Source organism: Neovison vison, chromosome X, assembly GCF_020171115.1.
Source record: "Neovison vison isolate M4711 chromosome X, ASM_NN_V1, whole genome shotgun sequence".
In the NCBI taxonomy this organism is placed as follows: Eukaryota; Metazoa; Chordata; class Mammalia; order Carnivora; family Mustelidae; genus Neogale; species Neogale vison.
This window is the reverse complement of record NC_058105.1, coordinates 120,217,863-120,234,806: the sequence shown is the minus strand read 5'-3', so window position 1 is coordinate 120,234,806 and position 16,944 is coordinate 120,217,863. Positions and strand designations below refer to the sequence as shown.

The window sequence follows — 16,944 nt, the reverse complement described above, 5'->3', positions numbered from 1 at the left end:
TAGCTATGTGATTGAGGGTCAATTATTGAACTTCCTTTAAGCTGGATTTCCTTTCCTTGTTTTATGGCTGGCAATGCTCCCAGTGCCCACCTCAGTACCTGATGGGGAGATTCACGAGGTCGGATGGGGGAAAGGGGCAGGCACCGAGTAGGCATTTGGTAAAGTTAAGGCCTTTTCTTTCTTTCCTTTCTCTGGCGGCGGGAGGCGGGGGGTGCAGCATCTGGGCCTGCGCTGTGGTTCAGAAATTTGTGTGTCTTCTGGCCCCTGGTCTCCCTCAGTAACCGGAGGCAAGTCTGACAAGAGCAAGATGGCGCAACTTCCGTCACAGTAATTAAAAACTGAAAAGAGAAAAACTTTTCCAGGGTAAAGCAAGGACAAGTTTTTTCATCTTCTTTTTTTAACATTTGTTGGAAGGGTTTTCAGATGAAAGGCCAATTTTCAAAGTAATCTGCCCAGGCTTTACGTATATCTGTATAGATGGAGGAAGAAACAACCCACATCTTAAACCTTTGTATTCTGTTATTGGGAGTATGGTCTTACCCAGAACAGGTGGTACCTAAAGGAATGGGGTGCACCAACTGAGGGCAGAAAGGAGAATGCAGCCTTGCTAGAAATTACTGCTGGGGCTGCTCGGAGGGAGCCGAGGGCCTGGTCCTTCTGTGAAATCCAGGAACCTGGTCATCTGGGGGCCTCATGTTCTTGGTGGCTCTTTGACTTATGTAGTTCTGTACCGAAATGCGCATATTGGTAAGAAACCCTGGGTGTTTAATTAAACTTGATTAGGGAAAAGGATTACAAACTCAAGGAAACCATGTACATGCATTTCTGTGTGTGTGTGCAAAGCCATCTGGGTATTTTAGGGAGATACTGGAGAACTAAGATGCCTGGGACCCCCACATCCTCCAGTTTGATGAATGCTGTGGGTGGTTTTCTACCCAGCCAAATGTGGAGATCTGGGGATACCTCTATGCCCCCTTTACATTTTTTAAAGTCTGAATATTAAAAGTTTTTTTATTTAAATTCAATTTAGTTAACATCCCCCTTTACATATTTCACTTATTTTTATTTTTTAAATAAATAGGCTCTACACTGGATGTGGTCCCAGTGTGGGGCTTGAACTCATGACCCTGAGATCAAGAGTTAGAGACTTAACTGACTGAGCCACCCAGGCACCCCCCCCCTTATTTGTTTTAAATCCATGCTCTACTCAATGCCTCTGCTCCCATATGATGTATCTGTGCTTAGGAAATGTGGGGCAGATGACTGTGGGATGCACTCGAGTGGCAAGACTCAGAAGGATGCTCTGAATAACCCCAAGGGTATATATTCCTGAGGTCTGTTACAGTTTCTTTACACTGATGGCAAAGATCAAGGGCCCAATTTTTAAGAAGACAACTCAAAGCCTTCATGGTAATTTGGTTATTGTTAAAAACAACCCCACAGGGGTGCCTGGGTGACTCAGTGGGTTAAGCCTCTGTCTTCGGCTCAGTTCATGATCTCAGGGTCCTGGGATAGAGCCCCACATCGGTCTCTCTGTTCAGTGGGGAGCCTGCTTCACCATCTCTCTCTGCCTCTCTGCTTACTTGTGATCTCCCTTGGTGTCAAATAAATAAATAAAATCTTTAAAGAAAAAAAACCAACCCCACAGCTCCCCACAAAAAGGGAGAAGTGTCTTTCTAAGCCCTATTGATGTTGGGTCGTGTGACTTGCTCTGACCAGTGACGCATTACAAGGTATGATACAGAGAGTGGAAATGTATGCATGAGTGTACACGTCTACATTTCTTCTATCACAGGTACCTGCCCCTGCTAGCCCACCGATCCAAGGAGGATGAGAGACATGTGGGACAGACCCACATTCAACCAATGGCTCGAGCCTTGATCCTGACTCCCAGCTGACCCACAGCAACAAGAGTGAGAAGAGATTCTTTAAGCCATTGAAGTTTGGACTGGTTTGTTACGCAGCGTTACTGTGGCAACAGTTAATTGCTACAGTCCTATTTCAGCCTAAGTATAACATAATCTGTTGGCTGAGGAGAGGATCTTTATGTAGATCCTCATGTCTTTTTGGCAAGGCACCCCACTATACTGCTGGGAGTCAGTCCAGTGTATCCCCCTTTTCCCTTCTTCCAAAGATGCAGTGGTCCCACGTCAACATCCATGGCTCTCCTCTTCCTTGCCAATATCCTCTGCACCATCGAAGATGCCCAGTGATCCCCAGTCTTGCTGTGAGGGTGTAGTTATGAACCACACACACCACTGCAAAGTCTACTTTTACTTTTTCAGCCCATTCTCCTTTTGGGGGAATCTTAATTTAGGACGAATTCAGGGCATTCACCTAGTCAAAATTACACCCTTCCTAACTCTCTCCAGAACGGAACCGTAAGCAGCAACAAAATATTTGTCATGCCTGTATCCCGCAAATGTCATTTCTCTCTCTCCAGAAACAATTTTCACCAAACCTAGACTTCAGAAAAGCAGTACTTTTGTCAAACATGTGACTGCTATGATTGTTTAGGTAACAATGAACAACAACCAAAAAAAGACTCCTAAAAATTGACATTATTACCTAAAGTTCCAGGTCTTAAAATTATCCTTCCTGCAGGCCACAACTGAACTCCTCAGTCATTGGTAAGGACATGAAAATAACTAAGACATCTTTATTTCATAAAAATATCATTTCCACTCATGTGCCTGGCACACAGCAGACATTCCACAAATACTTACTGAACTGAAATGTACAGCTGTTCTTTCTCCAGGGACAAGAAGCCGACTCTTGAACAGCAGAAATAAACTTGAGTGTCTTCCTTCAGCAACTCTACCTGAGTAGCCAACCATGGTTGTTTCCCATCTCAAAGACATGTTCAAAAACATTTAGAAGCAATCAGATCTGGGCTTCTAGTCATTTATCCTGTTCACCAAATATTTCCAGCTCTCTCTTCTGAGCACATGGAAGGATTGCGCACTTCCTGGCCCCTTGTGGTTCGATGGAGTGTGGTTCGATGTGACCAGAAGTGACATGGGTCACTGCCAGGCCAGAATATTTAATTGCCAAAGCAGAACTCTCCGGGGGCTCTCCTGCTCTGTCACAGAGATTGATGACATTCAAAATGTGGATGTTCAGCCAGTTTCATCCCGAGTTAGTGATGACCCTGAACTAACCCAGATGGTTCTGCGGTAGGAGAAATAAATAAACCTGTTTCTGTGTCACCACGATGTGGGGGGTGCTTGTTTTTGCAGCATACCCTGGCTGATGCTGACTGACAAAGTACTGAACCAGAGTGTTTTGCCATAATCTACCACATCCCCACAAATCACCACATGGAAACATGACAGCACTTCTCAGGAATCCCAAAGATGAAGGAAATCTTCAAGGTGTCTGTGTTTTATCCAGATCTGCCATGTGGCCCAATGCAGTTTTCCCTGCCTCTCTTTCTGTGACCACTAAGGCTAGAAAATGGGTGAAGGGGACATCCTTCTGTAACTGGCTCCTAGGAGTGAACACCTTACTGGAGGGCCTGTGGCTATAAGGACACTGCAGTGTTCTTTGATACCGTCATCTGACCCCTCTCTAATCCCCAGAGGACGATGGCACATGGTCAATCAACTGCCTTATCAAAAATGCTTCTGAATGTAAACAACAGAAATCAGACAAGCTACGATGAGAGGAGACGTTGGAGATGATTTAATGTGGCAGTCTGTAATCTGGGTATGTCAAAATCTCAGAGGCCTTGTCCATCAGTCTGTCCACACACACTTGTTAGTATCTATTCTCTTACAGGCTTTGTACTAGGTGACCGAGACCGGGTAGCATGCACTGCAGTTTCCCCGGACTCAGGGTACCCTGCAGGGGGTATGAAGGATGTGGCTGCCTCGTGGGCAAAGGAACTCTGGCTGCGGTTGGAGCAGCGGCGCATGCCCAGTGCCATAGAGCATAAGCAACTTCTTAAAACAAAAAACAAAGGAGGAGAGAAAGAAAAAAAGAAAAAAGTCCCTATTGTTAAAAAACTTTCCTTCTAGCAGAGGATGACAAAACACTAAACTTAGACACCAATAAAAAATGTCGGGTACCAGTAAACAGACTGCAGAGGATAAAATCATGTAATGATATAGATCAGGGTTGGCAAACTATGACCCACAGGCCACATCCAGCGTACAGCCCATTTCACTATCGTTTGTGAGCTAAGGATTATTTTTAGTAATATTAAATGGTTGAAACAAACGAAGAGAAGATAAGGATTATTTCATGATGTATGAAAGTGATATGGAATTCGAATTTCAGAATCCATAAAGTTTTACTAGAACACAGCCACATCCTGTATGATCTGCCCTGGCTACTTCTCCAACCTCAACAACTGTGGCTCTGGCCTCTGCCTCTAATTCCACCTCCACTGGAGCTACAACCCAAACACCCAAGTCACTTTCCACGCCCCCCCCCAAGACCAGTGCTCAATGGTTGTCCCAGCCACCTCACTTCCTTCAGGGCTCTGCACAAGTGAAATCAGACCTGGTAAGTCTCTCCCACCCATCACTCTGTGTCTCCTCCTCCTGCTTGATTTTCTCCATGGGACCACCTTGAGATACTCCACGTTCTAGATTTGCTACTGCCTGCCTCTCCCCGCCATTGGAATGTAAGTTCCATGAAAGTCAAAACACTGTCCTCTTTCCTGTTGCGTTTCCAGCACTGAGACCAGTGCCCAGACATAGTACGGGCTCAACATTCAGTGAATGCACTGTCAACCACGGTTAAGTCCTAATGAGAAGCAAAGGAGATCCTTTACCAACTGGGATGTGATGATCGGTCACAGCTTTCACGACATGCGGGGAGGCCTCAATGTGTCTTGGTTTTATAATGTCCTAATGTCTTGGTAGAGATTATAAGAACTAGTGGCAAGAGAGACAAAAGTGGACTTCACATGCAAGCCACCTAAAAAGAAAGGTCTCCTCTCCATGCATCTCAATCACATTGTCAATTACCTGTAGTTTTCCATCCTCACTGCTAATCTCGAGTGGTAGGAAAGACTTAGGTTTAGAAATGTGCTCAGAAACAAGGTTGCTCTCATGTGTGTCCCGATTTCTCTAGAACCTCGAGCCAACTGTGGTGATGATACATGTGCCCAGGAGTTCCAGATCTTATCACATCAGGTTCTACGTGGAAGCGTTCATGTGTCTGAACACTGTATTTTTGCTCCATAAACTATCTTTTATAAGCTGCTCCCAGAAGGGAGTTCCATAATGGAACTTGTTCAACATTTAGCATTACTGATATTGTTTTTCCTAGCACTCGTAGGGGTCTACAGTACAGGCTCATCCACAAGTCCAAATCAGGATTTTTAAAATTAAAAAAAAAAAAAAAGTCACACAAGGAAGACATAAGATACAGGGGGTGTTCGACTGTATCCTGAATACCAATAATATGCTACGGAGATATGAAAGCTTCAACCACCATTCAGGGTGACTGAGTAGAGGTACAACAGATCTGTGTATAGAAGCAAGCAGTTCAGCCCATTTAGCCACGGGGTCGTAAGTAAAGAAGTTCATAGAAAACATTTCAAATGTCTTTTGTGCCAAGGACTGTGCCTGATCGAAAAGTGAACAAGAACTCAGTAGGCCATGTGATTAGCAACAGTCAATGGGCTTCCAGGTGTGGGACTTAGGATGTGAAAAGAGGGAGGGGAATGGAGGGTCCACTTCCTGAAGTGAAATATGCAAGATGCACTCAGTTCTTGTTATTCAGTTCGCTCTAGAGTGGATGTCAGGAAAAGGCACGTGACACCAGGCTTACAAAGTCTTGTCAGCCATGGGACTGCTCATGAAAGTTAAGAGGTACCCCACATTCCAGTGGGTCTTGGTATGACATACAGTTTGAATGACTCCAACCCCCAGCAACATTCATCCACCAATGAAGAAGGATGGGGCTATAAGGTAGTGTGGAGGAGAAGGAAACCAGTTTTGCCAGAAAAGAGTTGGGAAAGCCTATCATAACCTGGAGTTCCTCTAGTGATATCACTCTAGTGATATGTCTGCATCAGTGATGCTGAAAAGATTTAGGGAGGCTGGCTTCATAGGAGTGCTAAAGGAGATGCCAGGATTCCCCATGACAGGAACTGCTTATCAAGTAAACCAAAATAGTGCTGGCCAGACAGTCAGTGTGAATGACTGGACAGTGAAAATTGTAGGTATTTATTACCAAATGTCCAAAATGTCAACACTATGGGACTCAGGGCTGTCACAGACAGAAGTGAGTTTATGTAAAGCTTCCTAGAGTTGGAAAGTGCACATCCTGTGCAAATTTACAGGACTATCCCAGCTGTAGAATAAAAGCTGGAGAAAACAGACACCAATAAATCCCACATCTAGATGGTTAATCTGATTCTATTAGTGAGCCAAGATCAGGCACTGGGTTAACCTTGTTTCTAGAAGAAAATGTGTTCTGCTTAGATTGAGAAACTTAGCAGCTAAATAGCATGTGCAGATTTGAGTTGAGATTGTCAAACAGAACTATCTCAGTCCACAAAGTCCATGCACTGCCGACCCTAAACAGCTCTCCTAAATACAGGTGGCAAGCCTAAAGAAAATAGGATGCCTCACCCTAAAGTGGCATTAAGTACAATCGTCTAGGGTATCAGTGTCTCGATGCGTGGTTGTTGCAGAAAAAATATTCACAGACTTATACGATTAGGGTAGAGACAAGGCTCGTCAAAGCGAAGACAAGGACAATGTTTAAGGACAGAAAGTGAGGACTGTACAGGAATGGATCCATTTAGGAACAGCCAGGTCTGTGTCTAGACAGGAGGATGGAGAGAAGAACAGGCTCACAGACCTACTACTGAGAAGGACCGTGAAAATGTCTAATAATAAATGGAACATTTTTATCCCCAAAAGCAAAAGAATAAATTCATATCCCCATGTTCATTACCATCTTGAATACGCTTCCATACTAAATTCTCCTTTAAACAAGAAGAACGTTAAGAAGGTTATTCCATCTTAGATTTTCTCTTAAGAAAAAGGGGTTAAAGGAAAAGCCTAATAACCTATACCGTACAGCTCCTCATCCCTCACAAGGTCCAGTCTCATCTTTGTCGAAACTTCTGTTTACTCTAGGCACCCCCCCCACCGCCCCTTCACATCGGAAACATTTAATTTAGCTGGGGGTTGGGTGGACGGAAGCTCCATGTGTGTGGCTGCACTTTTTAAATGAAACTCAGACATATACAAAAAAAAAACCACACTAATAGTATATTACTAAGCAAATGATGCTGCATCTTCCATGTAGAAGGTCATGTCTTCTGTCACATGCAAATTCACACACTTTCTTCCTCCGCCCCAAGAAATAAGTTCATGTGTGATCAGTACATGTGAACCACTTCAAACCTCACTGTGCCCAGGACCCCTAGAGAATTCTTGGTGTGTGAGTTCTTTAAAAGAGCGTAAGAACCTAAAACATACTCCTTCTTTCCAACAATTCAAAATCTTCTCTTGTACTGTCAAGTGCAGTGACGTTCAAAGTCAAATGGAAACATTTTTTAAATCTATGCATAACGCTGGGGGGAAAAAGAAAGCTTCCATGAACTCAGTGCATCTGAAGGATTTCTGAGTTTCGTGGACTTCAAAAAAGCTGAACAGCCTGAGAAGTCTTATTTGCTTCAAACAAGTCCAATTTTCCCCCCTGTCACTGAGGCTCAACGGTGGGTTCGTCTCTGCCCACCATCTGGCACTGAGCTGCAGCCGGAAGGCTGGCAGCAGTGAGGTAGGGCTGCACGGCTGGGAGTTCTCCGGAGTGCATTTGGAATTTGAAAAGCCAGACTTCCTTTTTTTTTTAAAGAAAGATCTGAGTAGACTGCCAGACTACTCAAGGTGGCTGTCCCCCAGCACAGTGTTCAACCTTTACAAACTGTATGTCTATTTAGGCACCGTATGTACATCCACATTCCACATGGAATGAGAAGACGTGTTCACCCCAAGGACCAATCTTCTCCTGTTGAGGGCGCTATCACCCCTGCCGAAAATATATGTCCTACAAAACCTCAAGTTCACGTCTAATTTGTCTTTTGCGGCCAGGAATTCCTAAATCGGTAACGATTTACTATCTCTTCCATCAAAACAATGAAATCCAAATCATTTTCAAAATAGAGAGCTGAAGAAAACAGTCTAATCTGCAAAATATATGAAACTGGGTGAAATATTGCTCAGCCAGTAACAACCCAAATAATTCTTTTGCATTACTCTCAACTCGTCTGGTTCCGACGCTTGCCGTTAAGAACCAAGAATTCAATTACTGTTGAATTTTACACACTTTAAAAAGCAAAACAACAACAACAACAACAATAACAAAACCGATTTCCAAAAAACCATTTTTCTAGATGGTAGCAATGGGTATTTTAGAAAACCAGATAGAAACCATCTGGATAAAGTACTGCACTTTGCAATTTACAAAAGAAATTAACTAAAGTAACCAAACTAACATTTGCTGCTTACAAACAACATGAATAAATGGCCCACACAGTTATCCATGTCACAAAACAAATCAGTGCTTCATTAGAAAATCACTGTGCCATCTGCATATATAATGGAGGCAAAACTTATCCATCTGAAAAGTGTCTAGAAGGCTCATTCATGTTCTATTACAGCTCCAAAATTTAAAAAAACAACAACAACAGCATTTTCCAACACGCATGGCAAGAATCTTAGTAAGCTTAAGAACCAGAACACTCATTAACCAATGAAAGATATCTCTGGTCCACTACTAGGAGTGTTCTGTATTTTAATATTGTCTGGAAAATCGGGGGCAAAGAAAGAAAGTTCTCTGTATAAGCCATAGGAAAACTCTGCATCACACTAAAACTTAAGGCACCTACCTTCACTGGTCCATGTTCATAACTGGAACCCTGCACCAACTGCAGAGAAGACATCATGAAAACATTCAGCACGGCCCACTGTCTGTACATTTTGAGTATTTTAATATCCACTGATTACCAAGCAGTTGACATCAGGCAGCGAGAGCAAACTGTTTCAAAAGGCATTCTCCAGAAAGAAAGTTCGAAACCCCAAGACACATGGAAAAACACAAATAATCAGTCGTGATCAAAATCCAATGAAATGACTTCAATTAGTCAAGGAACGTTTTTGCTCAATCTTATGTGGGGAGAGACTTGAAAAAAAAATCTAAATGCTCTCATGCTCCAAAAATAATCAGGAGGTGCATATGACTTGCCCTTGACATGAAAAAGCACTCGCAATTCACTTCACATCCAGCAAATTAAAACAAACAAACAAACAAACAAACAAACTCTCCACCCTATCCCCAGGTTCTAGTTGCTTTGTGAAGAGGTGGTGTGGCCACCGCAGAAGGCTGGAACCCAATTCTGGATTCAAACTTTTTTCACAACCCTTATGGGAGATTGCGGAAGCATGTGTCTGAAATCTGACAGAGATTTTGGCAGAAAATGCAGGGAAGTCTTGGCTGTAATCCTGTCGTGTCCCTACCAATAGCAGGGCAGTTTTGAAAACTGACTCCAAACCGTCAGGACTGCTGTTATTTTACTGCAGATAACCTGTAACGTGAAACCCCAGAGCACAGGCATGAACGTTGCATGGAAACTGCATTGCTTGGGAAGGGACCTCAGATACCCACACATTGACTGCTAGGGACAGGCAGAAAGCAATCACATATGCTCACAAAACTCACCCGTGAGCAAAAATCACAAAACATCCAGACACACACAAAAAGGGAAACAATACACAAAAATGATTTTTTAAAACAGAAACCTAATAACTTAGATCAAAATGAAGAACACTGATTTTTAAAGAAGCAACAATTAGGTTTATTTGCATGTAGCAGGAAATATCTCATGTGCGTTGCTATAAAAACTGTGTTATCACTTCAGGGTAGAATTCATTAGAAGCATGGGCTCAGTCAGCTCTGGAAACTCGAATGTGCTGAACGGACGGATGCCACCACTGGCAAAATTCTAGGAAGCCCGGAGATCTGCTCCTGGGCTCTTCACTGGTTTCCAATCTTTGATTTCCAGGTTTTGGCTCTTTCAAACCCATTTTTTGCATTTCTGAAATCAAGAATGGCCTGAGAAATCTCTTCACTGGTGTTCATCACAAATGGGCCTACGGCAGAAAGAGACGTTCACAAAGTTCTGATTGACAATAATATTTTATCACTAGAAATGGTATGTATTTCTGGAGTCCTTAACTTGAAACCAATCCAAGCATATGTGAGCAGTAAAAGGCTTTTTTCGCAGCGTCCAGTCCCTGAGGACTGTAATACAAGTTTCTTGACTAGGATCGTGAAGGATTACAAAAACCAGACTTCAGATAAACAAATCAGATAAATGATTGCCTCCCACTCAGCCACTGTTGCAATCTCTTCATTCAAAACATTCTTGGGCTTGGTTCCGATACAAGGATTTTGAGAGTTCTGAGGTTTTTCTTCCCCCCCTTCTTTTTTTTTTTTTTTTAACTGAGGGGTAATTAACATGCAACATTATGCTGTATTTTCAGGTGGAGTTTCAGGTGGACAAGTAATGATTTAATATTTGTATATACTGCAAAATGATCAGCCTAGTAAGTCTGGTTAACAGCTGTCACCACACACAGAGAATTGTTTTTCCTTATGGTGGGAACTTTTAAGATTTCCCATCGTTGTTAGTTTGATAGCAGCAGTCGATGTCAAGAACTGAACCGATCTGATGCCAAGAAATGGCAATGTCGTAGTTTGGATGTGTCCATGGCAAATAAGGCTGTGTGCTTACATGAAGGGTTTGAGTCATTTTTGAAAATTAGCGGCAACTCAATGGCCATAAACAGAAGATTACAAACATTTTGAGTCAAGAAACCATCATGTTTTGGATTCTCTAGGGGTTGGCAAACCTGTTCTGTAAAGGACCAGACAGTATGTATTTTAGATCTTGGGGGTCAAACAGTGTCTGTCTCCACTTCTCAAATCTTCTGTTGAAGCGTAAGAGTAGACACAGACCATATGAAAGTGAATAGGGATGGCTGTGTTCCAATAAAACTTTATTTACAAAAACACGCAGTGGGCAGATTTGGTCCATGGGTCAAACCCTGTTGGCGCCTTTGTCTAATTCCTAGGTTTGAGCTTGAGTTTTGGTAAAAGTGGAAGAACCAAGGACAGGGGCACAGTGCTGGAAGGAGAGATTGAAGCAGAAAAGAAATGAGGGGCCTGCCTTGCCAGAAGAGGCCAGACCTCTGTGGGATTTGGGTGCGGTCTATGGGAAGAAGTTTGGGCATAATTCTGCAGATGATCAAGAGTCACCGAAGGGTTAAGTAGACAGTAACGTGATCTGATTTCTAGTTTTTCAGACTCTGGCACCAGGGTAGAGAAGGGGTCTGGCCTGGGAGGCTGAGTAGATGGTACAACTGTTAAGGGTTGCTGAGATCCCAGACACAGGAGGGTGTGGGTAGAAGAAGAAGGCCAGCTCTGGCTATGCTGACAGGAAGGAACTGGAGAGACAACAATGGCTTCCTGGCAGGGGTGCTGGGTGTGTTGTTGGAAACACGGATCTGGGGCTCATGAGAGAAATTTCATCTAACAGAGAACTGACAGAGAACTGGACTCTGTCAGGTAGGAAAGAATGACGATAGAGAGCTCATATGCAAAATCAATCCAAGAGGGCACCTTGGAGATGTCCGCTTCCAAAGGACACACAGAAGAAAGGGAAATGGAACTCAAAATGAGAGCAGATCCTGGGCCAAGGACCAACTTCTTGCACGTTATAATATTGCTACAGTTTAGATTTGAGAAGCACCTCTCCCATCTCCTGATTACTTTTCTGAAAAAAATGGTGCACTTCTCAGCTTCCATTTTGACACATTTCTACAGTACGATGTTCTTCTTCTCAATTTCTAATGTGCACGTGGACCACCTGGGAATCTTATTGAAATGCATATTCTGTTTCAGGGGTCTAGAGTGGAGTCCGAAACTCTGCATTTCTCACTGTTTTTCCGGTCACGCAGATACTGCTGGTCTGTGGACCACACTTTGGGAAACAAAGGAAGCACTGGAAGTTTGGAGCCCTCCAAAGCCAAGCGGAGGAAGCTTGTTTCATCAAATCCTTAAGATGAAGAAGAAAACTAAACCCAGAAAGCATGTTTTGTTTTTCTTTTCCTTTTGTTCTTTTTTTGCATAGTAGATCACTAAATTTGCTTTTTTTTAATCAAGGTATAATTGACATACATTTTATTAGTCTCAAGATGTACAACATAATGAGTTGGTATTTGTACATGTTGTAAAATGATCATCATGGTAAGTCTAGTTAATATTCATCACTACACAAAGTTACAGATTTTTTTTTTGTGATGAGAACTTTAAGTGTGTGTGTGGTGGGGGTGAGGGCAGGGAGGGATGAAGGGGCAGAGGGAGAGGGAGAATCTTAAGCAGGTTCCATGCCCAGTGCAGAGCCCGATACAGAGTTCCATCTCATGACCCTGAGATCATGAGCTGAGCCGAAACCAAGAGTCAAACACTTAACTGACTGAGCCATCCAGGCACCGCAGTCTGGTGATGAGAACTTTTAAGATCTATTCCCTTAGCAACTTTCAAATAGGCTCTACGTATTATTAACTGTAATCATCAAGCTGTACATTATACCCCCCAGAAAGCATATGTTTTATAATTGATCAACTTTAAGGGTTATAAACAAGAAACTTATTTGATAGTTATCAATTATTTCATAAACACTCTTTCAAACTCCAGGTTTCATCTTTTCTCTAGTTAAATCTTTACACTCCCTCCCCAGTAATAAAAATGGTGTGAGTTCAAGCTCTCATTAGGTAGAATCTCCTAGTACAGTGGAGAGCACAAAGCAGGGGGGGCAGAAGACTAGGGTTCGTATCCCAGCTCCACTACTAATCATCACTTCCCATCAGAGAAGCCACAGAGCGGGGGTCACCGCAACACGGTGAGAAGCAGAAGGGCAGGGTGGCTGGAAATTAGACAGCCTGACTGTGAATCCAGCTATGTGGTGGTGGGCAAGCCAGTGAACCTCTGAACCTCCACTTCCTCATCTGTAAAATGGGGATGAGAGTATCAACCTCATAAGTTTGTCCTGAAGATTAAATGAAGTAACAGATGGAAAGCACTTTGACCCTTCATAGTAATGATAAATACTACCCAATTATCTGTTATGTAAATAAATAAAATATATTGATTTCATTTTCCTCATTTACAAAAAGGGATACGACTACATCGATGTTAAGGACATTTCCTATTTCAACATTCTGTGGTGGTCCATGCTTAATTTGTAGCATATTATTACGGACAATCTCTGATAAGAAAAACAAGGTCCTCAGCTAGTTCATTAAATTGGTATGGTTCCCAAACAGCCAAGAGATGGTTGTGGCTGTCTTTAAACATACACGGGTAAAAGAAAAACTTTCTAGGGTTTAAAAAGTAAGCAAAAACAAACCAACAAACAAAAACCCAAAAAACTACAATAAACAAACGAAATAACATGCTTTGCACCTTTCATTAACTGAGATGTCAAGGGACTTATCTATCTTGTCAGGTTAATCTGAGTTTGAAGGTGAAGACTTAGTTATGCAGTGTTCTCAAGACCTAAGCCTCGGAGAGAGGATTTCCATAACACAGATGGACGGTGGCCTCGAGCAGACCCTCCCTCGAGCAGACTCTCCCTTTCCGTTACCTAATCTGGTCGGACTCTCATTTCTCATCCTCAGTGCAGAGCTGATTATCAAACTCAAAAGACTTACATCCCACACTTCCTTTCCCCACCTAAATTCTAGCCACTATGAATAAAGATTATGACCCTTTATGATCTGTCTTCAGGCTTCTAGAACAACAAACCATTTCAGCGCTCTTCATTCAAGACGAAAGGCAACAAGAACCATGGACCTTTGGAGTGGAAACTGAAGCACGCAAAATGGAGGTCAACTGCTATCGGCTAGGTAGAGTATTAACTTCATGTTTTCCCCTGAAGTTATTAGTAGAACAAAAAAAGAATCTTTTTAAAACAGTATGTTGTTCTTGAAATGAATCAGCTGGGCTTTTTTTCTCATTGTGTATACCTGGGAATTCATGCAAGGCAAGCTGATATGAAGGGATATTAAGGCATGCCAAACTGCACAATCACATAGGTAGACTCATGTTTTATAGGCATTTATCTAAGTAAGTCGGCAAAAAATTTCTTAATAAAAATGAATATGAAGGTGGATTCCAGCTGTTTTTAGATGCTCTTCGTTTAATAAAACAACAATATTATGAGGAAGTCAAGACAAAGTGAAGTGAGTAGGTCCTTATTCCAGGAGTTTCTGCCTCCAACTAAGGTCTTAGTCCTACGATACCACCGTTCCCTCTATTCATTTTTGTTTTTTAAACAAAGAAGGAGTGACTCAGATATTTTAGAAAATGCTAAAGAAATATTCTTAAGAGGTACCTGTTTTTCACTAAAAATACAATGGACTACAAACAGTATTGAAATCACTGAGGTTTTTGATAAAGATAAAAATGATATTCAAGCAGCAGGCCACAAAACCTTTCTGTAAGTTCAAGTTCCCTGTGACAAAATGCCAAACACTATTTCTGTTTCCCCATAGTTTGGTGTTCAATGTCCTACAGGTAATAGGTATTATTCCTTTAAAAGAAGGAGACAATGAATATAGAAATAAATGCCATGTATATATTTTCCTCTGATGATGGCACAATGAAACAAAATCCTCGAATTTGTAGGTAAAGAAGACAAAAATCCAGCCGCTCCTCCCTATAATACGATCCACACATACTACTTTCAAAGAAAAAGAAAATCAACAGGAAAACTGCCGTTGTTTGGGGCTTACCATGTTGGGCAACTGGTTCTCTTAGTGGCTCCCCAGCAATTAGAACAAAGTGGCTTCTCTCAGGGTCCTAAAGTTAAGGAAGAAAACATCAAACAATAAACAATAAACATGTTTCCTTTTTTTGGAGATTTTTTTTATTAAGATTTTTATTTTATTTATTTGTCATAGAGAGAGAAGCGAGAGCAAGTACAGGCAGACAGAGTGGCCAGCAGAGGCAGAGGGAGAAGCAGGCTCCCCGCCAAGCAAGGAGCCCGATGTGGGACTCGATTCCAGGACGCCGGGATCACGACCCAAGCCTAAGGCAGCCACTCAACCAACTGAGCCACCCAGGCGTCCCTTTTTTTGGAGATTTTATTTATTTATTTGACAGCACAAGTAGGCAGAGAAGCAGGCTTCCCACTGAGCAGAGAGCCCGATGTGGGGCTTGATCCCAGGACCCTGGGATAATGACCTGAGCTGAAGGCAGAGGCTTTAACCCACTGAGCCACCCAGGCACCCCTAAAATACTTTTCTTTCAAGTGTCTGTTGATTCACACTTAAATTTCACCACTCCACAGTCATTAGGGAATAAAGCTTTCTCTTTTTTTCTTTTTTTTTAAAAAAAGATTTTATTTATTTATTTGACAGACAGAGATCACAAGTAGGCAGAGAGGCAGGCACAGAGAGAGGGGGAAGCAGGCTCCCCGATGAGCAGAGAGCCTGATGCAGGGCTTAATCCCAGCACTCTGGGATCATGACCTGAGCCGAAGGCAGAGGCTCCAATCACTGAACCACCCAGGTGCCCCGGAATAAAGTTCTCTTGATAACTGCATTTTTTTAAGTTGAATTTTTAGTCATTTAAATGTGATATTGAAAAGAAAAATCATTTCTGATAGAAACCACACCCTTTGCTCAAAGCTTAGTGTTTATTATGCACAATTGAACTTGCTCACAAATTTGGATCATCAGCATGTATATTAATTATTGTCCTGAGCTATAATGTATGATGATGTCTGAGAGCCTGTTGGCTTAACTAAGTGATACTAGACTAGTTTTTAAGCTTCTATGCCTGTTTTATGTAGTTTTTTTTTCATTTCCATCATTGATCTTTTTTAAAAAAATATTTTATTTATTTATTTGACAGAGAGAGACACAGCAAGAGAGGAAACACAAGCAGAGGGGGAGAAGTAGAGGGAGAAGCAGGCTCCACTCCGAGCAGGGAGCCTGATGCGGGTGGGGCTCGATCCCAGGACCCTGCCATCATGACCTGAGCCAAAAGCAGGGGCTTAACCAACTGAGCCCCCTGCAGGCGCCCCTCCATCATTGATCTTAAGCTATTTTCTTGTATTGCTCTATAATAGTGCTTCTTTCTTCTACCTCTGAATACCTCATAGATCTGAAAACCACAAAGCCTAATTGTTAGCATGGTGTCTAAAGCAAGAATAAGTAGGGATTGATCACCTGCGCTTAGTTTAAAGCACTAATCTTTAGTGTATGGAGTTTATGATATCTGTTTTTAAAATATGAACTACCAGAATCATTTTTTGATTTTCAGATGAATTCACGTAAGCATGTTGTGACAGCAAATTGGGTTGTGGGTAGGTAGGGTGATGATGTATAAATAAGTAGAGCCTGGAAATGGTTAAGCAGAGATTTTTTTTAAGGGAAAAAGTTGTTTTATTAAAAGTTCAAAAACATGTTTTTTGGCAAAGCTGTAAGGAAACAAGAATGATCATAATTTTTCTAATGGGGATTCAAAATGGTACAACTCATAAGCAGGAGACCATATGATACTTAAAAACAAAAATGTATTTGCTCTCTAATTCAGGAATTTTCAGGAATTTTTACCAACTTGCAAAATTACAAAGTGGCCCTTGAACAAAAACCCAAAGAGATGATCATTGCGTCTGCTGGGGGACTGTGCTAAATGACCCCAGCCCTGGGACGACAGGGAATAAGTTGAGACTTTTGCAGAAACCATTCTACCCCAACTTGCCTTTTAATATTTTCAAGTGCAGGGCAAAAGAAGAAATCAATTTCAGGCCTGCACAATATGTATTTTTTTTTAATGCATGGAAGTTTAAAATATTATCTTTGTTGAATCCAATGGTAAGTCTTCTGGTACTTGTAACATTATAAT

General features: G+C 42.0%; 2 protein-coding genes across 4 annotated transcripts in view; both read right to left on the bottom strand.

Moving 5' to 3' along the window:
* VEGFD (vascular endothelial growth factor D) overlaps positions 1–9,401 on the bottom strand; it is a 40,540-nt gene extending 31,139 nt beyond the window's left edge. For 2 of the 3 annotated variants that reach the window (XM_044235534.1, XM_044235535.1), the window contains exon 1: positions 8,858–9,400. In XM_044235534.1, coding sequence (XP_044091469.1) covers positions 8,858–8,947 — 90 coding nt within the window. In that variant the 5' untranslated portion in view covers positions 8,948–9,400. Of the gene's footprint in view, positions 1–8,857 lie in introns of all 3 variants that reach the window. The other variant, XM_044235536.1, reaches the window with a different exon arrangement.
* A 601-nt stretch (positions 9,402–10,002) lies between these two features.
* PIR (pirin) overlaps positions 10,003–16,944 on the bottom strand; it is a 119,203-nt gene continuing 112,261 nt past the window's right edge. Inside the window, exons 8-9 of the mRNA XM_044235144.1 lie at positions 14,826–14,892; positions 10,003–10,118 (exon numbers count right to left, since the gene is read on the bottom strand). Of these exons, the coding sequence (XP_044091079.1) occupies positions 10,003–10,118; positions 14,826–14,892 (183 nt within the window). The remainder of the gene's footprint in view (positions 10,119–14,825; positions 14,893–16,944) is intronic.